We start from the raw sequence: 23,534 nt of genomic DNA on the forward strand, positions 1-23,534 counted from the left end.
ATGTCCATCCCATCTAAGTCTAGTGCTGACTGGAGCAGACTGTAATTAAAATCATGATTCTTGCTGGACCCAAACCACTGGGTCAACTTTTCCTCAGCTCTGCGGGCAGCTATGTCGTTAGGGGAATGAGCCAGCTCATTTGGAATGAGAGCTCCAGAGCACACCAGTTTTTAAATCACAAGGGCAACCTGCTTTAGATTAGGCCATTACAGCGAAACAAATTCACAGCATAGATGCCTTCATTATAAAATTCAGAGTTTACACTGCTTTCAACAAGAACAGAATACAATGGCAGTTTTAAAAAATTGTAATTGCTCTATTGTTTAACTTCAAATATGAGGAAGAAGAAAACAGAAGAAAAGGAAAACACAAAAGCAAAATCTGGAATGCTTCATTAAAAGGATTAATGAACATTATTATACAAACAATGGCATTGCAGATTTTATTTTTAACATTTTAAGTTTCTGGTTTGCTTCATCAACAAAAGCAGAAGCTCTTCATTCAATTCACTGCTCCTTCTCAGTAAAATGAATCAGCACAGAGAAAACTATTAAATATCTATTAAATAAATCAAGACTTATCTGTAACTCAAGTGTTTCTGATTAATTACACAGAAAAGGCAATGGTAACTGCAACTAGGATGCAATTCTTAGGAACCAGCTATGCATGAATACCCTTGTTAAACTTCCCAGTGGTAAAGTGAATCAGTTCTTGGACTTTGGGATGAGTGTGTAAAATAGCTGCAAACTTCAGAACTGAGATGCTGGTATAATACTTCTAGTTCACACTCCAGACAGGTATTAGACTCACCACAGTTTCAAACATTTTTGTAGGGATAAACAATTAAAGAATCCCTGTAAGCATATTTAGAGATAATACAATACAAACTTGCTTCTGTTATACTGGATCCCTGTTTTCACACAACTAGCTGGCATATTTTCATGCAGAGCTAACAAAAAAAATAAGTATTTATATGAAAAATCCTACACTTGGAAGAGAATAGCCCTCTGCAACAGTACAAGCTGGAATTCACTGTCCAGGAAGTAGTTTTGCAGAGAAGACTTGGGAACACTAGTAAGCAAGAGGCTGAAAATGCCTGGTCCCATGTAGTGCAAAAAAAGAGTCTGGGTAGCAGTAGCTAAAGTACAGCCAGCATGTTGTCAAGGAAGGTCATAGTTCTTCCCTCTTTGGCATTTGTATGACTACATTGGGAGTTCTGTGTTCTGTTTTGGGTTGCCCACTACAACAGAAGTTCAGCAAGTTCAACTGGGCACCTCCAAGAGGTTACTGGGCTGGATCCCACGATGTACAGGGAAAAAAGAAGAGAGCTGGATGTGCTTAGGCTCAAAAAGAGATGAATCATGGTGGGGACTCGCTGTCTCACACAAATGAAAGGGAGGTTATGGAGAAAAGCAGGTTTTTCTCAGGAGTACAATGAAAAGATGAGGACAGTCTCAAGCTGCATCAAGGAATATTCTGGTCTGATCTCAGGAAAATATTCTTCCCTACAAGACTAGTTAAGCACTGGCACGAGTTGTCCAGCTGAGATGCAGAATTTCCATCCTTGTAAATACTTAAAACTTGTCTGGCCAAGTTCCTTAGGAACCTGATTTAACTTCAAAGTTAGACGGCTTCTGAGCAGGAGGTCAGACAAGATGATTTTAAGAGGTATCTTTCAACCAAGTATTTTCTATGATCTAACATACAGACTGCATTAAGCCAAGCAGTGTTTTCTGGGGAAACAAAATCCTTAGTAAGAATCACATTACTTGTGTTTACAGGTTTGAATTTATTTATTTAGCTTTAAATTACTTTTCTAGCAATACAAGGTATTATTCCTTTTCACCATCAGTTGTTCCCCTTGAAAAGACACAGAATCTTTCTCATATCATTGAACTATATTGTTGCCAAACAACACATAAAACTATTTCAATTGTTTCAAACACTTGTGCTGTAATAATCTGTTCATCATGTGGGAGAAAAGACATAATAGCCAAAATATTTGCTTAGGTCTCTGTCACGTCAATCCTATTATTCCCAATGCAGTCTTCAGATACCTCTGATAACAAGTTTGCTGTCTGCACCAATAGTTTCTACAAAATAAACTAACAGATAACAGAACAGAAATAGTGGTTGATCATTCTCCCAGTATTCATTCTAACCCTGAATAAATCAAGACTATAAACACATTTTATTTATAATCTCAAATGTTCATGTTGCTTTTAGGTGGCCAAAATCAATACAATACTCTAAACTTCTTTATATATTAAGACAGGTAGTGATAACATGCACTGCTCATGGCATACAGTTCCTGTAAATCATGCTATTGACTCAAACTGACTTGGAAACAAATAGCCACTTGTGTAAAGAATAGCCTGTTGTCAGTCCCAGGGGCTGTAAAAAGAAGAAAAAAAAAAAGAAACAAACAACAAAAAAACAATTCCACACCTCTGAACCAGTCAGCAATTACCAGTAGAATTTTTCTTACATCCAGGCTGGTTTTGTGTTCTGTATTGGTAAGGCTTCTAAGCATTAACTGGTCAGCCAGAAGAGGTTGGGATTTCAGTTAGTCACAATCCCACTGTATGACAGATTCAATAATTTCCCTCACATCCAGTTCATTGTAGCATTTGTCTACTTTTTGTAGCTACTGTTTCTCCAGAAGGAAAAGTTATGAATGAATAAAGCAGTCTTTCAAAATTCATGAGGGAGTTGAAAATATGTTTAAAGCAACTGAAGCACAGAACACAGTGCGAGTTTAATTGGAGAAAAATTATCTGGGAAAAGCTCTGAATGAGGGATGATTAGGAAAGGGACTAGAAAAGCTAGATTTTTCCTCTGGGCCTTGCTTGCTCATCTGAGAATTTCTGCTGGCATCACTGGAGACTACCCTGTTCCTCCTTTGTGCAGTTTGTTGCCAAAACAAGAAACAAGGTAGTGAGGCATTCTTAGCTTCAGTTTTCCCTCTTGAATGTCCTTTTGGATTTGAGCAGGGTATTGAGCTGTTTGGAAGAAACATGACTACAAAATTTTTTCTTCCTTTGTTTTTCCATTTTTAGGCTCTTTGCCTATTTCTGTGAAAATAAACCTTCCTGGAGCAGTGATACTATATCATGTTATGTGATTTTTTTCTCTAAAAACAATGGTAATCCCCTTCCATTAGCACCATGAAAATTGAGGTTTTATTCTGTTTGCTCAGTTTTATGAGGTGCCATCCTGCATCCTGATGTGAAAAATGGATATAAGCTCAACTGTTCTTGACTTCAATCTTATGCTGTTCCAGCCAAGTGATAAAACAACCAACAACAGATCTCCAAGGTTTTCCACTTTCTTTAGAACTGGCTGTTCATTATGTGAAGCTTGTGTGGAATTGAAGATGCCAAAGTTCCCCAAAATCAGTGTGAATCCAGTTTTTTGGAAAGCATAACACTCGTTTGAAGGCTGACTGAACACAGAATTAGAGGGATAAGGGAAAAATAAAAACACAGACTGATTACAAATGCATTCAGACTAAATAAAGCAATAAACTGCATATTTTTCTCTTGAAAGTTCTCTATTAACATGTTGTGGGGAGGTCTGGCTTTGCAGTTTCATTAAGACTTAGGAACAGAATGTATGTAGTAACTCAGTCTGCTTTTCTTTCTCTTCAAATACTAGAATGCTTTTCATCTTTGTTTAACATGCCCGTGTGTTTATCTGGGAATGTTAAAGGCTAAGAAATCAGATTAATCACCTAGTTCCTGCATAAAGACTAAGCTCAAATGATAGATCTTTGGCAGTGATGCTCATTGATCATTATTCTGAGACGAAATGCATGTGACCCTGTAGCAGATGCATCAATTAGAACAGTCAAGTGTGGCTGTCATGAACCTTCTTCCTGGCCTTCAGAGATGATGTTTTTCAATTTTTTCATTATATGTACGATTCACCTTTCTTCCCAGTTTTGCCCTAAATGAGTTCAGAGGCTCTGCTCTTGAATGGCCAGCTGATAATCACCATGGGCAGCTTCTGTGGTCTAAACACAAAATATGAACCTTGGAAAGAACTGCAGGGAGTGTAATTGTTTGCTCAAAACCACTGCTCTCCAAAAGCTCCTTTATACTTCAGAATAGGTTGTGGTTGAAGAAAATAACCTTCTCTTGTGAACAGACCTAAGAAATACTGTTCTTTCCCATAATGGGAAGATACCTACAATAGCTGTTAATGGAATTCTGTGTATTCAGCATCTGCCAGCCTGAAGAAATCATGATAGTCCTTGAGTAGTTCTTTCCCCTTACACAGCTCTGCCATTTGTGGCAAAACATTAGAGTTTGCTACCTCAAATGAAAAACTGGAGCTACTCTCACTGTTCTTGTACACAGAGATGTGTGAACGCTGCCAGTTTCTTTCATGATGAAGAACCAGAGCACTGAAGGAACAAATAAAGAGCCTGTTTTACTTTAGTTTTACATATGCATCACCTTCAGGGATGTTCAGGTTACACCTACACTGAAGAAATCAAACAGTGGCTGAATTTGAGCCCTGGACTCCAGTCACCCCCACTACCTATTTGTTCTTGTTTGTTTCCATTTCTCACATCTCCTGCCACCTCTACGCAAGGCAAATCTGCAACTTGCTGTAGCCTGTTTACATAAAAATCCCTTAGCATCTCTAAGCCCTAGGGTCAGGCTATGGTTTGCTTTCATATATCAGTACAGACAATGTATCAAAGACCTTGCACAATATTTTCCTGATTTATGTCATACATTTCTGTGTTAGACTGGTGCTTCTAAAATTCATTGCATGCTCCTAGAAAGTTGATAACTCAGGAGATGTTTTTGTTTGCCCAACTTCCATAGTTATTTCTTATGCAGATGAAGTAGAACACATTGGCTTATAGTTCCAGGTCAAGGAATATATTTTATTTTAAAATGTGTAGGAAAATGATAATTTGCAAAAAGCTAGAGGTGGAAGAGGCATATGTGGGATGATATAAGCAAAGGTTGTGTTTCAGTCCCTGAAGGTTTGAGGCTACATTCTTCCTTGACAAATCACAAACAATTTGTTCACTGACAGAGAAATATACTCCATGGGCTGTTGTCGCTGCTTGCATGACATGCATGCCCTAGCTTCTGCTCCAGCAAGTCAGAAAGAGTACATTTCTAAGAAAAAGCTGCTCTTTAATTCTTGTGAAAGATAGCTTACTGATACTCTGAAGGAATATTTTCTTCTGCTTCCTTTGCACTCTTCTGTGGTATTAAGCAGATGTATCTTGATCATATACATAAAACCATGATTCCCTAAACTCAAATTTATTCAAGAATCAGACATTGGTTATAATTAAAGAAACTTATTGTATCATTAGAGATAAGTGAATACAGAGAAAAAAAAACAAGCAAACCTACAGAAACAGAGGTTCTTACATGATGTGAAATTTAAATTTAGATTGCACATGTACTTTTCGCATACCCTGCACTTATGCATAACATACAGCCTTTAACAAAATTGGCCAGCTAAGTACTTCTGCCTTGACCCACAGGCAGGCTGGGTGATGCCTCCTGAGCTGAAGTCATGTTCAGTATCTGTTTTTCTCCACAATATCCAGCCTGCAGCTGTAAAGGTCTCATGCTAATACCTTCAAATACTTTAATCAGGGAAGTAAGACCTCTTCTTTACCAAATGCCCCTCCCAAATTTACTCCTGAAATACATCCTTGCTGAGGTGATGGTGTCGAGACTCCCATTCCTCTCTATTACCATGGCTGCCCACTTGGTGCTAGTTGGGTCCAAACCCAACAGAGGCTGTAGCGCTCCCGACTCCTGCCTCCACCACCACAACTGTGATTTCTTCAGCATCCAAACACCTCAGTGAACGGTAGAGAGAACGGCAGACAAAATAATCTACACTTGGTAACTGAACTATAATGTCAACTAAATTACGTTGTAATTGTGTGAGGAAACAGTGGCAGAACTCGTAAGTTTTAACTGTGAGCTCCTTCAGTGCTTCATTTCAGAACTTCAAAGATAATGTTACATCGGGGTCATTTTTTTTTGGGGGGAATTTTAGAAACCCCAACAAGAGATCTGACACAGCAAACCCTTAATTCTCTAACCTCATAAAGGCAAAAACTCACCTCTCATTTTGAAAAGAAGACTTGTTGGCAGACGTATCTCACTACTGCTTTGGGGAAATGTTTTTCTAAAGTACTGACTTTGTGGGACTTGCCCCAAAATCCAGCTTTTCCATGGAAATTGAGGGATGGTAGAAGCAAAAGGACCCAAGGCTGAGATAATAATATTTATGTTTGTATTGGAAGAATATTTATATTGGCAATGTTATGACTATGGTCAATTTATATTAGTTGCATTTGTTAAGGAAGGAAAGTAGAAAGAAGGGAAATTCTTTACTTTAATTTTCCTTTTGAAAATTACAATAATTGTCACCTAAATGTTTTGAGGGAGCAACATCATATATGTTGACAAGTTGGTAAAGGAAGAATAATACACAATTGCTAGTGGTCCATTGTTTTATTTTGTTGTTGTTGTTGTATTTACTCTTATTACTAAGTATTTGTGTTTTATTAGAGGGGAAAAATAAATTGAACATTTTCATATTCTATCTTCTGACTTAATAAATTATCTTATACTGATCTAGCCCTTTCCTTCATTAATAATTTGAAAATTCATGCTTCCTGGTTATTTCAAACGTATTGAACTATATGTAAAGTTAAATATCCCTGGAGTATAGCTGTGATATTAATAACAACAGGAATATTCTTTCTATACTTTCAGATACATAGTCAGATTTCTTAATACCACAGAAGAGAGGCAAGTATCTGCCATCCTCTGTACACTTGACAGCTTCACAGACACTTCCAAGCACACAGTGAATATGGCTCCTCAGTTCCTGTCAGCGGATCACAGGATAATTCAGGCTGGAAATGACCTCAGGAGGTCTCTTGTCCAATCACTTGCTCAAACCAGGGCCACCTCTGAGACCAGACTGGGGTGCTCAGGGCTTTATCCAGTTAAGTCTTGAAAATCTCCAAGGATGGAGACAGCACAACACATCTAGGAAACCTGTTCCACTGCCCGACTGTCCATGTGGGGAAAGCTTTTTCTCCTTTGTATCCACTCCAAACTTGTATTCTTGCAACTGATGCCCATTGTTTATTGTCCTTCTACTGTGCACCATGTAAAGAGCCTTGCTCCACATTCTCAATGACTTCCCTGTAGTCACTGAGGGGGTGATGTTGGTTCCCCCTGAAGTCATCTGTGCTGCAGGCTGAATCTGCCCTGCTCCCTCCATTTCTTCTCAGAGGGCAAGTGCTCCAGCCCCACACCATCTCCAGTTTATCTATGCATCTTTTGCACTGAAGGACCCAAACCTGGATGCAGTACCCAGATGTTTTTGAATGAGTGCTGATTAGAGCGTGACAATCACTTACCTCAGCTATGTTCTTGTTAATATAGCCCAAGTTATTTTTAGCCTTCTTTGCTGCTGGCCCTTGTTGAGCTGAAGGTGCTTGCACCTCCAGCTCCTTTTCTGCATTGTTGCCAGGCAGTCAGTCCCCAGCTTGTGTCACTGCAGGAGCTTCTTCCTTCCCAGGCTCAAGACTTTGCATTTGTCCTTGTTGAATTTCACTAGGCTTCTGTCATCCTCTTCCTCCAGCCTGTCTTGGTCTCTCTAAATGGCAGCCCTGCCTTGGGCGTATCAGCTGGTTCCTCTAACTTAGTGTCTTCTCCAAACTTTTTTAAGAGTGGACTCCTTCATCTCTTCCAGGCCACTGATAAATTCAAGCCAGTACAGATCCTTGCTGCACTACAGCTTTTACCTGTGAGTGTGACCTATTAACCACAGCCCTCTGAATATGATCAGCCAAACAATTTTTACCCATCTTGTTCTTGCATCTCAACTATAATGTTCTAACTTGGATACAACAATATAGTGAGAAATAACATTGAAAGCCTTTCTAAACTTAAGGTAAATGATATCTCTTGCACCACAGATGTAGTTAGTGTCCAAGTGGTGTTTCTGTGGTCAGGTACATTTACTCTGACTGAAAAAGCTGCAACTGAAGAGCCAGCCAACTTCAAACCAATATAGCCTTAAGTATTGACAAGGTCCTGTTTAATCATCATTTTCACACTGGAATTTGCAATGATTATAACTGGAAAGATCTGTCACTGAAAACTAGAAGAGTTCCTACTTCCTGTATACTTTTGCAAAGGTTTAGGACAGAGCAAAGAGCAAATTTTCACAGCCAGGTTAGGAAGACCTAACTTTAACTTACTGGAATGAAAATGACCTCTCTTCGTTCAAGTGTGATTATGCCTTTAATGTGACTTGACTAATGCATTTGTATTGAGAATAGGGCTATAGGCAGTGAAATGAAATATTTATTCAGTGTCCTCTGCATATCTGTTGAATAGCATCTTGATAGTGCTAACTGCTTAAGTTACTGTGTTTCTTTGCCTCCTCTCTGTTCTCTCCTGACACAATGAATCCATAAAATGTCCCTGTGGTAAACTTGGTTTCTCTCTGAACTTACCTGCTAAGGCAGACCCTTAGATCACACAGTGCATTAGAAGGGTAGCTGCATCTTGGACTGCCAAAGGGATTCCTGTAAACAGGTTCATCTATGTCAGCTTACGGGGCTTTTCCAGTTCTCAGAACAACAGAACACCAAGACTGTAAAAATTATCTTATTCCTACTATTATCTGCCTTCCAGAAATTACATGCTCTTCTTCAAGTATTCTGCATTCTTTTTAGCCTGTACAACACATCTAGTTATCCCATGTCTCCTCTGCAATAAGTTTAAGCAAGATAAGTACTGAAAAAAATGATTTTGCTCTTAGATGGCCTGAGCTGCTATCTGGAGATGTATGTCTCTTTCCATAGACTATGAAGGCACCCAAGGCGAGGCTGCTGACATAGGTACCTCAGTTAAATACCTGAGGTTATGTGGAATGAGTCAGGGACTGATAGCACAAGCAGACCACAGGAAAGGCTACTTCTGCCTTCTTTCTGCATGCTATTAAGAGGGCAGAAAAAAAGAGTTCAGGCCTTGAACTAATTTTATTAATAGTGTGTCAAACCTTTTTTACCTTCTGTTACAGTTTCAGCTTGTTTTAGTGTCAAATGCCGCATAACTGAGTCATGTCTTTTTGTGAACTGTAAGAGTGCTGCTAATGAAGCCCTTAAGGTTAGCTATTTAGAACAACTTCTAATTTAAATGACTACATTACCCTGATAATCAAATATTATTATCTTTTCTGCACAATAGGCAGAGTAAAACACTTCCTCTACCTCTCCATCCACCTAAAAATTAATGAGATAGATCCTGTATTTGGACAACAGCGTGTAGGGATGTTGTGTTTTGTAGACCTTCAGCAATTTCTACTTGCTGAAGACGTGCATAGGTCTTTCTCTCTCACAAATGTTAAGGACCTCACATTTTCACATTGTTATTCAGGAATGAAACACAGTCAAAACATAAAAGCGATGAGTTGATGTAATAAAGAACATGCCAGAGGATGTTCAGCTTGGGATTTTTTTAATTTTTTATACATATGCATTCATCTTTGTTTTTCCCCTGTTTCTCAAAATATTCTGTACAATTCTTCCTTACCAAGTCCTTGCTTGTTTGCAAGTGTTCACCAGCAACTGAGCCTATTCTCTCCTTAGCAAAAGAGCTTTCACTTTCTTAAAATCTTTCCTCAAGATGTCTTATTTCTGCAAAGTATCACAACATCAATTTCTTTAGCCTTTTGGCTTGCTAAAACTTTACATCTTTCATTAGAGGAGTATCTGATATGAGTAGGATAATGGAACAGAAAATATCAAATTACCATGGCAGGACCTGAATTAAAGCTGAAAAACAATAATTAAAAAAAATAATAAAACACACTATTTGAAGATTCTACAGAGACTGCAGAATTTAAGCCAAAAATGAAACTAAAACCTGAGTGGAAATACTGATGGATTCATTGTTTCAGGGAAGAACAGAGAGGAGGCAAACAAACACATCAATTTAAGTAGTTAGCACTGTCAAGATGCTATTTAATCAGATATGCAGAGGACAGGGAAATTCACCCCTCCAGAATGGACACATAGTTGTATGGAGCTGGTCAAGAATAGTGACAACTCACTGGATAGTAAAGAAAAGAAACAGTCCTTACCAAATCACACTGCTGTATTATTCTGTAAGAACCATTGCCAGTTGCTATTGTGGATGGTATTGAGAAGCAAGTGACAGTATAAAATGGCGATGACAGAAGGCATTTTCTTTCCTATGCTATCACTAGAAGATGACAGAATTTCAGAAAAACTCTGAATATTGCAAAACTGCACAGCCAAGTTGAAATAAATTCCATTATAACTTTAGCTATAGAAATTGTGATCTAAGACAGCCATCAGGATCTCTTTTCACCAGCCAAAGATAGCTCCAAATGGCAAATAATCTCATTTTAGATTAGATGAACACAATAATATTCTGGAAGTATCTATTCCGTTCCATGAATGACTACCATGGACTAGAGATCCAGCTTGAGGATGAAACACCTAAATTCAGAAATATCTAAGTAGTGCGCATTATTTAGTTAAGTTTCCATCATCAGTGACTATCTAGTTAATACAGTTGATGTATCCTAGGCAAAAAATTGTTACGTCTGGCGATACAATTCAGTTACCTACATACAGACATCTAGTGCTGTTTTAGATGTCCTGAGGTATTGTGGCCTCTGGTTTTTGGTCTGGAAGGGCACATATCCCTTGTAGGTATTTTGCTGTATCTACCAGCTCTGTTTATTCATCTCAGGTGGTTTTGATTATCTCAAATAACACTAGACACTTGTGCCTAGGAAACTAAATTAATCCCTGGTACCTGTTCAGCTGAAACATATTCTAGGACCCATTTAACTGCAAATTAGCGAGGTTAACAGGAGCTTACACATGTAGCTCACTTGTAAACTACAGGTAGACCTTAAAAAGGTTTCAATTCCTACATTTCTCATACCATTTGACATGCCCAAGTATATCTAAGACATCTGCACAAGACTGAGATTTATGACACAGGAAATCATGGAGTCGTAGAACACCAGGTTGGAAGGGACCACAAGGATCATCTGCTCCAACCTTTCTTGGCAAAAGCACAGTCTAGACAAGCATCCTGTCCAGCTAAATCTTAAAAGTGTCCAATGTTGGGTCCACCTCTTCCCTGGGGAGATTATTCTGATAGCTCATTGTTCTCATTGTGAAAAAACTTTCCTCTTGTGTCCAGTTAGAATCTCCCTAGGAGTAACCCACTAACCCCCAGTCTTTTCTATGTGACTCCCTGTTTTGTAGCCACCCGTTAAATACTGGAACATGGTGATGAGGTCCCACCTAAGCTTTCTTTTCTCAAGGTTGAACAAGCACAGTTGTCTCACCCTTTCCTCATATGGCAGCTTTCCAGTCCTTTGATCATCTTTGTAGTCCTTCTCTTGACCCTCTCCAGCGTGTCTACATTTTGTATAAAGGAAAACTGTTGATCATTCAAATCCCTGACATGCTTTCTAATGTGAAATGTACAAGCCAGGATGAGTCTGCAATCTCAGTTCTTTGTCCCAGGCTTCCTAAGCATTTGTCTAAGCACAAAAAGAGAAAACTGAAAGCAGTTACTTATCAGATAAGTAGATTAGTACCTGAGTGTATCTTCGAAGCACAACTTGTAGCACACAAAGTTTGCTAAATGGTCTGCTTCCATTACTGTCTACTTTTAAGTTGGGTCAGGTCCTGTAAATCTGGCACCATGTAAACATAAGTGAAATTACCAGGAAATTTAAGCAACATAGAAGAAAGACTGGTGATATTCTATATTCACTGGTGATAATAATGAAATAAAACTGATTTCTTTAAGTAACAAAACTAGGAAGTTTTTCATAATTTTTCAGTAAAAACTCATCATGATTTTCCCCCCCCATCCAGTCCTTCCTTCTGTCCCTACAACAGTACTTAGCAGATATTGATACCTTGTTTTCTAGACAATTGAAGCTGTAACTAGTAACAGCATTTTCTTTTGGACTTTTGTGCTCAAAAGGCATTATCTCTATTTTGTTGCCATGTTTTAAAAGAAAGTTAAGATTTTACTTTAAGGTGAAGAAATGGATGATATTGTATTCACAGAAAATCTCCTTTCCTGACCCAATAAGACAAGCTTTTAGGCAGATACAAACTTTAAAAAATCCTCAAAATTTCAGTCAAGCGTAAGAAATAGAGCAGTTCTGTAGTAGGTCTAAGCAGGAGCTTTATCAAGTAACATAATAGCAGAAATTGAGTTAATGAATACCATAGGTTTCTCTATCCATACCCTCCTTCTGCTGAAGTAGGTTGGATTAGTTTCATTCATTAAGCAAAAATGAACCATTAGATGATTAGTTTTGCTGTGCCATGAGTGCATTATTCACAAAAGAAGCAAAATGAAAGCCCTAAGAGATGGGGAAAAAAAAAAAGTTATTTACTTTACCCTCCATCATTAGCAGCTGAAATCAGCCTTATAATGTAATTACTGCTCTCAAGGTGTTACAATAGCACAAAGTGGCCCTGTCTGTAACTATGGCTTGATTATTCTGGGCACAGTGCAAAAAAGCCATAAACAACATGGCAAAATGTATCCTGAAGATCCTATAATCCTAATACATAATAGAGGGTGATAAGTGGTTGAAGGTGCACTGATGCATGTAGATAAAAGCACTGGGTCCTTGTGGAAAGACAAGAGGTCAAAGATCCACCCAGTGGGACTGACACGGAAACTGATGTTGAAGCTATGTATAGACTGTGGGTTAGCTGTGCCCCAAAGCCCGCCTTGCAAGCTGACCTGAAGTATACTTCTCAACTTCATCAGAAAGGACTGAGACAATTCCAAAGCAGGGTAATTTGGGGCACTCTCCGTGGTTATGGCACTCTCAGGGAACACGCCTTCAGACAGAGGAAGGAGTTTATGTACCCCTTTGGGCATTCTTTTGTGGCTGAGATATGAAAAAGGCACAGGGAAACTCAACATATGTGGATTTCAGTGACTGGATGAACAGCCATCAGGCAGAGATACTGACCCAAGTGATTATTCCACTAAATCTTTAAATGATTAGGGAGTTTACATACGTACTAAGTTAGACAGAAGTTGCAGATACCTATACTTTATTTTTTATTCTAACTTGCAATCATCTTTCCAAAAGCACTGAGCAAGCTGGCATCAAAGGAAGGAGTAAAATCCACTGTCCTGTCTACTTAGCCATACTGTTTCTTCCCTAACTGAACCTGGAAAACAAGAGAAGTTTCCTTTGACCTGTGCTTCTTTCCAATGGTTTTTGGTGCTACGAGTCCTGATTGATCTGCTCTGTCTCCCAAGACAGAGTCCATAGATTACGGAAAACAAGATTCAACAGAAATGCATGAGAACAAATGGGTCTGAGACACCATTTTTCTGGTGTTCAGCCTAGGGAATGATTGTGTCTAAGCTCCAATCTCCTTCTACCTCCTGCTGCTGTGGGTCTCTAATACTCCCTTTTTGAGAGGCTAAAGCAGTGGCAGTGGATGGGGTCTTGGAAAATTTGCAGTAATATCAGCCCTGTGGATAGGGCAACAGAGAACGGTCAGTGGGCAATGATCTCTGCAGTTCAGTAAGAAAAGGGATGGAGTATAAGAAAAAAAAGGAGACAAAGGGTGATGAACAAATAAATATGGATCTTGAGATTCCTGGAGTGTGCCAATAAAAAGGATAAAGTATGTTTAAATGTATCACAAGGGAATCCACTTTGGTGACACCCCACCTGGAATACTGCAGCCAGCTCTAGGGCCCGCAACGTAAGAAGGGCATTAACTTGTTGGAGCAAGTCCAGAGGAGGCCACAAAGACTATTAGAGGCCTGGAGCATCTCTCCTATGGGGACAGGCTGAGACAGTTGAGGTTATTCAGCCTGGAGAAGAGAAGGCTCTGGGGAGGCTTTATAGCAGTCTTCCAGTACCCAAAGCGGGGCTGCAAGAAAGCTGGAAAGTGACTTTTTTACAGGGGCATGTAGTGATAGGACAAGGGGTAATGGTTTTCTTTAAACTGAATGACGGCAGATTTAGATTAGATACAAGAAAATGGAACAGGTTTCCCAGAGAAGCTGCAAACAGATCATCTCTGGAAGTGTTCAAGGCCAGGCTTGATGGATCTTTGCACAACCTGGTCTAATGGAAGGTATCCCTGCCCATGGCAGTGGGGCTGGAACCAGATGATCTTTAAGTTCCCTTCCAACCATTCTATGATTCTGATTCTGTGATTCTATATATATGAGAGAAAAGGGTCTGCTTAAGAGTGTCCTGGGAGTAAGAAACAGAGAAATAGAAAGGAGTTAAACACTCCTCTACAAGTTAGATGTCTGCATGAGCTCTTCATGCTACAAGAGCAATTACTAGAATCGACATAATGCAAATATTTTGATGCTCTTGGACTTTGCCAAAATGACTTGCAGTGAGGAGCAGGAAGGAGGAGCTGCACAAGGGAGGAGGTAGGGGCAGTTCAGGAATGACTGATGGAGGCCATGGAAGGAGTGGAGGCAACCAGCAAATGCAAATCCCACCACAGCTCAGTCTAGGGCTTATCACTCAGCAAAACTAACCAACCTGAGCTGTGGATTAGGTGCTCCTGCAGGGGTGGGAAGAAGAACAGCCAGATCCTTAGTACGTATATGGAGAGAGGAAAGAGTGCTTTAAACTTCTTATACATTTACAGTCAAAATGAAATCCTGTGCACTACCTTCTTTATTCACCTCATTAAAGATTTTTTTTCTCTAATATTTTGTTTGTTAATGGATGTTTTGTTAGTGCAAGTAGAAAAATAGACTCACAGTGCTAAATCTACCCCAAGTTAGTGGGAAAGTTTGTAGGTGCATTAGTAGTGACTCCTTCAAACCAAAAGCCAACTTCTATTGCTGTCAGTCACATCCTAATAGAAAGGTTGTGCACTGCTGGTTTTCCCTTCTTGAGGCAGACAACCCAGCAACATTTCTTTTAAGGAAGATGCAGAAAAGGAACTGAAATGAGAGATTTCCACTGTACCTTATTAACAGCAAGTCTCCTCCTCTTTGAATTAATTACTTCTAGCACGCACTCGAAATAAAAAGACGTTGGTGTCAGTTCATGAATAGTTTAACTAGAACTGTGATGAGAGGTTTGCAACTTGTGTGCAGCACACAGCATTCAAAGGTTATTGATGTCTTCTGAGACATCATTAAAAGTTAGTCCTGAGATTCATTTTCCCTTGCTGCGGGCTCTGAGCCTTCAGAATCTGAAATCTCTGTTACCACAGGGTAGAGATTGAAGTTGACGCAATAAGTTGTCTAACTTACATCTACATTTTCAATGCCTACTGAAGTAATTTTTCTAATTGAAGCGCCCTGTTTCCTTACCCAGCCAAGGGAACAGAGAGAGATGTCTCTGGAGTGAACGTAGATGTCTTATCTTGAGCAGACACAATCTCCCTCTGTGCATACCTCTGTCTTTTGACTGTATAAGGAACTTACTCACATACTTTAGGAGGATTACTTCACCACGTTATTTAAAATGTAGACACAATTTAATGTTGTATTAAGCAGATGCACTCCCACCCTGTGATTAAAGAACATTTTTTTCTAGAAGCAATAAGTACAGCTTCCACAGGGACACCTGCACTTCATTCAGTTCTGAGGTAATAGATAACCAATTACACAGAGACTTTAAGTATGTGTAGCAGATAAAGACACATAATTTATGCTATTTAACAATCTGTGGAGTCTTTATCTATAAACACAGCGACTTTTACATGATTTACACAGCAAACATATGACCTGTTTTAAGAGTACCTGGCTCTTGCTTGGAAAAATGTTTATTAAACTTTTTGAATACTATGACTGAGAGTCTGCAGAAGTGGGTCTTTTGGAGACATGGACCCAAATGTGCATACATCATTCCTCTCAGTTATGGGATTCATAGACTAAACACATCTTCCATTGGTGTTAAAAATGTCCAAATATTATCAGAGTCTCATTTTGTGGGGTTTTGTTATTTTTTACATGGAGACTTCTGACTTCACCTTTTCAGTCTTTTGACAAGTACCCCCACACACAGTGACCTGCTAACACATGAGTGCTGTGTTTCTGTTTATCTTTCAGGTGTGTGGGTTTTTTAAAATATAGGATAATTCTTAGATGTTGTGTTTCCAAAGCCATTCCTGCTTGAAGAGGTAATAATCCAGGCCTTTGTATCTGAAAGAATTTTAATAAGACATTAATTATAACAGCTACTAAAACTACTCAAGATCAATCTGTGTTTCCAAATGAAATTCTACTCTCTGAGACAGTCAGAAAACTTGACTTAGACTCTTAAATTGTATTGCTGCCAGAGGAGCTCTACAGAAATTTCCAGCAATTCCTGACATATTTTATATCTGATACTTGAGTAAAAAGCCAATGTTTCCAATAGAATGGCAGTTTAAATGTTAAAGCGCATTACTAAGAAAATGGAAACTTTTCATTTCAGTACTTCAAAATTATTTTCTTTAGGCATTGTTGAGGTAGTCAGTTTTGATAAGGAATAATTTTTGCTTTCTATCATATTTTTACTATTTTGTATAATACTATGATATGGATATTAGGTATAAGCATCACATTGTTAAAAATGTCAAAGTCCAAGTGAAGAAAAAAGAAACTGCACTCAAACAAAACGTTTTAGCGAAATGAAGTGTTTAGACATCAACATGAAATGACAGATTTGAAATATTTTCATTTAAAATTTCACTGAATTTGTGACATAATTGTGAAATATTTCCATTTCACTGAGGATGTATTTTGCATAGAAAACTACTGAAGAACTGATTATTTCATTTTTAAAGTCCTCTTTTGAGCAGGAGCAAACAGATGGCTTTTATTATCAGTGACAACATTTTTATCCTGCAGCACCAATTTCCTAGAAAAGAATTGATCTATGAAATGTGAATATCATATTATTGTATTTAATAATTAATTAACCAATAAATTATTTAGTGATATTGCTCACATCAGTAATCTTTGCTGGGTGTTTTATGGAAACACACAGATTTAAGTTGAAAACGGTTGACTCACGATGTGTTTCCTGTGTGAAGGAGTCCTGTCTCACTTCCTGTTCACCTGCAAATAAGTGTGGAAACTATTCTGAAGCTGATTTCCCTGAAAATCTTATTAATAAAGCCTGCACTCCTGTTAAACCCAAATGCTAAAATCCACTTCCTCTTTCACTCTTTCTCTGACTCATTGTCAGTTGAGGCTCTGAAGGTTCTAACAACTCAGAAAATCAACCTGGGAAGTGGGAACTGTTAGAAAACCAACTAGAGCCATTTGGGAGAGTTTTAGTAGTTAAGCAGCTGAAATTTTGGTAAACATTGGTTATTCAGCTCTATAGAAATGTAAAGAAAAGATAAATGAAAATGGAGAAATGGTTCTATGTATTAAATCAAACTTTTAAAAAAGTTAATTCAGGATCAGGAAAAATAATCTTCCTAAATATATCTTCTAACAAATTTGTTCTTATGTCTTTATCTACACCTCAACGTGATACTTAATCACGCATGGATGTTATAACTATAATTTATATCATAATTATAATTTATAACTATAAATAAAATTATAATTTTCAATTTATAATTTATTATAATGTATTATAATTTATAATAAAATTATAAAATTATAATTATAACTATAATTTACTTTAGATTTTAAAGACGAAGGCAGAAAAAAGCTTATTAAAATGTTTCAAGATTGTCAAACTGAAATGTGCAGAATTTAACCTACTTTACATCCGGCTAATATCAAGTATTGCACATTTTCTAATGATCTTGTACTTACGGAGGAAGTGAAAGATGACCAGAGTAAACTAGGAATGGAAAAGAAAAATAAAACAAAACAGATAGTCTTTTTTTTTATTTGAAAGTGAAAAGGTTAAGAGCTATATACTTCAAAATTCATATTTCATCTGTGTTGATATCAGAATGTCTAATAACAAAGCAAAATGAAACGATACTGCCAATAATTATAACCTCACCATGCTACTATGTTTGAGCTTATACAGCTGAAGATCAAATGACATGGGCCAGTTAGTATGCAGCAAGATGAGACATACAAATTACTAGTATAACTACTTAAATTGCACTAATTAAACTTAATATGAAACCAGAGGATATTTATTCAGTCTATTAATCTCCCTCCTCCCTTCTTTATTTCACATATATGGGAAAAATTAGTAAGCACTCTATCACATATGTGCAGATATACCTATAAGACCTAAACAGAATCAAAGCTAAAACAAAGCTAACTGAAGTGTGAGAGACACTGAGGTTTTGCTGTGATTTCTCTATTTAAAATATCTCAATATATGTGAGACAGAACATGCATTTTGCAGTTAGTGGCAAAGATGACTGCCTACTATTACAGATTGCTACTATTCTCTGTTACTTAATTGCACTGTTGCATCAGGGTTTTTCAAATTACTTAAACTCAGAATGACATATTATAATTATTACAGGTAGAACAACTTCTGCTTGTGAATCATAGAGAATCAGGGATTTTCCTTTTACATCCTTGAATGAAACTGCAGTTGAATCGGATAGCATTTTTATTTGGTTCAGGAAAATAGGAAACTATTTCTCATTGCTCATTGTGTGCTTAGAATCTAGCACAATGAAATTGTGTCAGCCTCCATAAAATTCAAACTCTCCCTTAGCTGAGATAATATTACGCAGTAGATCATTAGAAAATGAAATGTTTGTGCCCAGTGCAAACGGGTTGCATGCCTTCAGAGAATCTATCTTGTCTGCTGGTGGTTGTAGCCCAGACAACAGTAGGTGTCAGAAACACGTACCATAAGCATCAGCAACATCTTTGCTTATAATCAAACAGTATCAATGGTGCAAACCGAACAGACAAAAAATGGTACCTTGGGTATTCTGTCACATGTGCTATGCTAAAAAAACAAATTGTGGGTAAGCACACAAAACTTACCTGCTGGCAGAAATAGTCTGGTTCTGCCACCTAACTCAGAACAGATATTATTCACAGTCTAGCCAGATATTGTTCTGCAGTGTAAACTTGAAACTATAAATCTTTCTCAGTCTCATTAGTTATGAAAGAAGACAGATGGTTTTATCAGGGAAGTTTCTTCCTTGGTAATACATAGCAGGTTCCCTCTGATGTGACTCCATGGACTGAGAACTGATGCCACTGAGATGCTTTTTCACAGTACATGAATAAGGATCACAATATTATGGCAAGTTCAAAAGGGATGGAAATGCAGAAAATAAACACCTTTCACCGTGGAGAACCTCAAATCCAATTGACATAAACTTTTGGGCTTGTGTAGAAGGTCCACTTCAGGGACAATCTGGTGACCATGAACAATGCAGAGAGCTCTGAGAATGAATGTACTTTCCTCATTTCCACCGATGATAATACAGAGCTGGTACCTGGGTCTTGCAAATCACTACACTAAGCCCTACTTAATCACTTCACTTTTAAGAGCCTTTCTCTGTTTATTACAAGGTATTTCTAGAGTTGCATTTGATCAAACACTATATCATTTTGAAGCTCCACAACAACTCCCAGTTCAATAATTATATTTTCTCATGTTTGTCAATTTTTCTTTCTTTACATAATGAAAATTCTTCTTCATCCACTTGTTGGCTTCTCCTACAAGTACCCTCAATCCGCTGTTCCTACCCAATCTTGTGTCTTTGAGTTTAAACCAAGTTATATTATCCAAAGCCTATTCCAGTCCTTTACAAGGTTTAATTCTGATGCATTTCACACTCACTTGCTCATTAAGGCCAAGAGGAATTATTGTTAATAATTTTTGGTGTTATTTCCAACTTGAAAGAAAAAAAAAGTAATCTTTAACTCCTGAGCAATTAATTATAAAAGCAATGCCAAAGGATACAGGTTCTTATTTTACTTGTCCTCATTCTTCATTATTTTGTTACATTTAGCTGCAATTTCTAGACTTAGACTGGATGTTCTGAACAACCAGATCAGATTGCTTACTCATGGAGCTCTGATCTCAGCCCCATTATAGCATTACAATGTCCTTTGGTAATAGCATGAATAAAAGTTGAGATGTGAGGGATGGGTGGTTTTGTTGTGGAGTTCGGGGTTGTGTTCTTTGTTATTAATGTTACTATTAATAAAGCTTATTATTGATATTAATAATAGTAATTATTAATGTTTTGAGGGACAGCAGGCAAGTTAAGAGAAAGAAAGACAATAACTAGAACTAACTGCATCAAAAACCCACAGATCTATGTTTGCTTCTGTCATAATAGAAAAGTCTTTGGTGGAGAACTGACTCTTGGTGGTTCAGACAGATAGGGCAGAAGAAGTAAATGCATCACCTCAAACTAGTATTTTGTACAGGTTAAATCCAAAAGAACACATTAATGGATTCTTTTCCTGTCATTTTAAAAATAAGATCTATGAGTTGCCTTTTCTACTTGCCATTGAGATTATCCTGAATAGTTGTAGTATAAGGGTATATGGAATGTGAGAGCACCTGGTTCATTGAATTATTTGTTCATTTAGTTATGTGGTTAAGTGTTCCTCAGTATGGCAGAAATAGAAAACAACAAGGCAAGTGACAAATTCAACACAGAAACCAGGATATAATAAAGGCAATGACAAACACCAAGACTCTTCAGCTTCTGACAAATGGGCCATTAAAGGACCAGCTGCAACTGCACATAAAAAAAAAAAAAAACCAAAATCCCTGAAGGTACAACTGAATATAAATTCAAGGTTATCATGGGATACCTGAGGAGTCATGTGGGATTATGTAAAATTTATTATAGGATGATAAGGGGAAGGGTAAACGGTGGAAAAGGATCAGGGAGGAACAAGCATGGCAAAACAGAGAGAAGGCAGGCAAGGGGCCGGTCTTGTGTAAGCGAGGCCAGTCATTATATTTGTGCCTGGGATGGAGACCACGGGCTGAAAGAATCCCCAGACCCTGGAGGCTGCAGGATTTCATATCTCCTGTACTATCCTTAACACAAGAAATAGAAAGATCCATCTGATATATTTTCATTAAGATCTATATGCATCAGGACAGCCAGAATTCAAGGATTTTTATTTTTTTTTTTTAACGCCTGAGGTAAGTTCCTTAACCTTGGAGCTCTACCTACAAGAATACTGTTGTAATCACTAGAAATAAAATGACTGATCAGTTATGGGGTGTAGTATTTACTCCAACACCTAGTATGGAACATATTTATCAATGCAGCAAAAGAATCTGATAAAACTCAATTTTATTTCAGGGAGACTCAAATCATAGGGATAGTTGGAAATATTTTCAGAAACAAAAAATATATTTAAAATATAAAAGATCCACTGATTTTGAATTGTACTAAATCAGTGTTGCTTTAATGTTTGCTATTATGAACAATCAATGAAGTGTAATCAGCTGTATTACTGCAGTTTAATTAGGCATCAGAATATGATGCAACTATAAAATACATTTCACCCTACAGATGTCTGCCACTGTCTCTGTTTCAAATTAAGAAAATTCAGGCTTTCAATTTAGGTTTTGTTTTTAAAGGTTAGAGTTTAACTTAATGCATTAATCCTTTGAAAAGCAGAAGTCCAAGCTAGGATTTCTTCAATGACTACAGGACAGGATTGACATTTCAAGAAAGAGAAATAGTAGTTGTTAAGAAAAGTCTGGAATAGTACCACCTGAAAATAATTGATGAAGGCAGATAACATGTCGTCTAAAGCATTATACTATCAAATACAACATCATGTAACACATTTCCTGAAGGAAAAATTGCTTATTAGGAGACTTATGAATTCAGAGACCAACTGAGATTTTTTTCTTCCAGCAGTACTTCAGTAGATCCCTACCTTCATGATAGCTTCCTAGCATTACTAAATTGTATTTCAAATGGATAACAGAATCATTCCGTGTTTGGTTACTGTTCCTTCAAGCATTTCTCACATACTTAATACATTAATGCATTTACTAGTATATTTCACAGAACAGAGATTTAGCAATGATAGATAGACTAGTTCAATAGAACACGGAGGTTTCTTAAGAGTTTGCTATATTTTATATGAATAAGTAACATCTAATTATATAGAGCATTTGTCTTGCCTATACACACAGTTCAGCTGATTTTGGATGCACAGGTTCCAAATGAGATGATAAAACACATTCTGACATGATGATGAGCAGAGATCAAGTGAAATTTTGGAAATATCAACGGAACTGTCTTCCTAACTCATTTTTCCATCTCAATTCTTCTGCTTTTACATGCACATACCAACTCTAGTATTTTTTAAAGAAATGTAGATATCCTCTGATTACAATTTAATATTTGTATCAGTGAAGCAAATTCATGAATTTTTAACTGCCGTGGAAACAAATGCCCAGGTATCTCCATTTTGGATTCTTTAAGAAAAATAATCTGTCAAATTTTAGAGAGTCATGCATTGCAATTTATCTTATGTTTCATTATCTATTTATAATAGGTATTTTTCAAAGAAGCCTCTCTATAGAGATATCTGTACTACTTTATAGGTGTTTAAATATATAGCAGCCTTTGTTGGAAGCAATTAAAGCTCATTTGAAGTATGCTGTATACATTTCTCATCCTATTATTGAAATGCTCCTCAGAGCACAACTACGGGAGACTATGTCTATTCAGGTGTAAAAGGAAAGAAGTTTCTTTGGATCTGTGCTGTAACAGAACATTTTAAATTCTGATACTACCAAACTACAACAGCTATCCAAATTCACCTAATTAAAAATTAAAAAAAAAAAAAAAGAGGAGACCCTGTAGAACAAAAAAAGATAAGCAGCAATTTGTCTCAGTTAAAAGAATGTATTTCAGGCTATTATCTGCCACATTACTATTACTAAAGATGCTTATATATTCTCCAGCACACTCACCTCTTTTTGACGGTACTTAATTGCCAGTTTCAATCTTGCAAGATCATTACCACTTTGTTCTTCTATCAAGCTATTATCATCTCTGTAATTAAGAATAATTTCCAATTCCCTGGAACTCCGTGTCTGATCCAGGAGATCTTTTGCAAATTGCTTGCATTGCCGTGACAGCTCCTCATACTCTGACTTAAATTCATTTTCGACTTTACTCAGCTCCTGCAGCTCCCAGCTCAGCTGAAAAGCGGTAAGGAAAGGATCCTCACTGGACAAAGCAATCAATGATGGGCTTGCCAAAGCCTTGTAGATATTGAGTCTGGATCGAGAGTGGCGGAGGCTGTCCACATCCGAACTGGAGACACATTCAACACAGTTACAGCGGACCTCATGTGGCCTGGGCACGGAGACACCTTTCTGCACAAGGAGCTTTATGATTTCATAATTGTTGGTGTGGGCAGCCAGAATAATGGGTGTGATATCCGGCGTGAATTCTGAAAACTGCTTGTCCAGAAGCACTGGCGGCACCTGGGAAAAAAAAAAGAAAAAAAAAAAAGGCAAAAACCCTTACAGGCCCCTTCATTGAACAGGAGCTACAA

General features: G+C 37.6%; 2 protein-coding genes across 3 annotated transcripts in view; both read right to left on the reverse strand.

Annotated features, from left to right (window-relative positions):
* POSTN (periostin) overlaps positions 1-23,534 on the reverse strand; it is a 460,633-nt gene that overhangs the window by 112,383 nt on the left and 324,716 nt on the right. The window lies entirely within an intron of this gene.
* The window catches only part of TRPC4 (transient receptor potential cation channel subfamily C member 4), a 154,077-nt gene that overhangs the window by 48,913 nt on the left and 81,630 nt on the right, over positions 1-23,534 (reverse strand). For both annotated transcript variants that reach the window (XM_065829353.2, XM_071805035.1), the window contains one exon: positions 22,945-23,463. In XM_065829353.2, the coding sequence (XP_065685425.1) occupies positions 22,945-23,463 (519 nt within the window). The remainder of the gene's footprint in view (positions 1-22,944; positions 23,464-23,534) is intronic.

This window comes from Patagioenas fasciata, chromosome 1, assembly GCF_037038585.1.
Source record: "Patagioenas fasciata isolate bPatFas1 chromosome 1, bPatFas1.hap1, whole genome shotgun sequence".
Taxonomy (NCBI): domain Eukaryota; kingdom Metazoa; phylum Chordata; class Aves; order Columbiformes; family Columbidae; genus Patagioenas; species Patagioenas fasciata.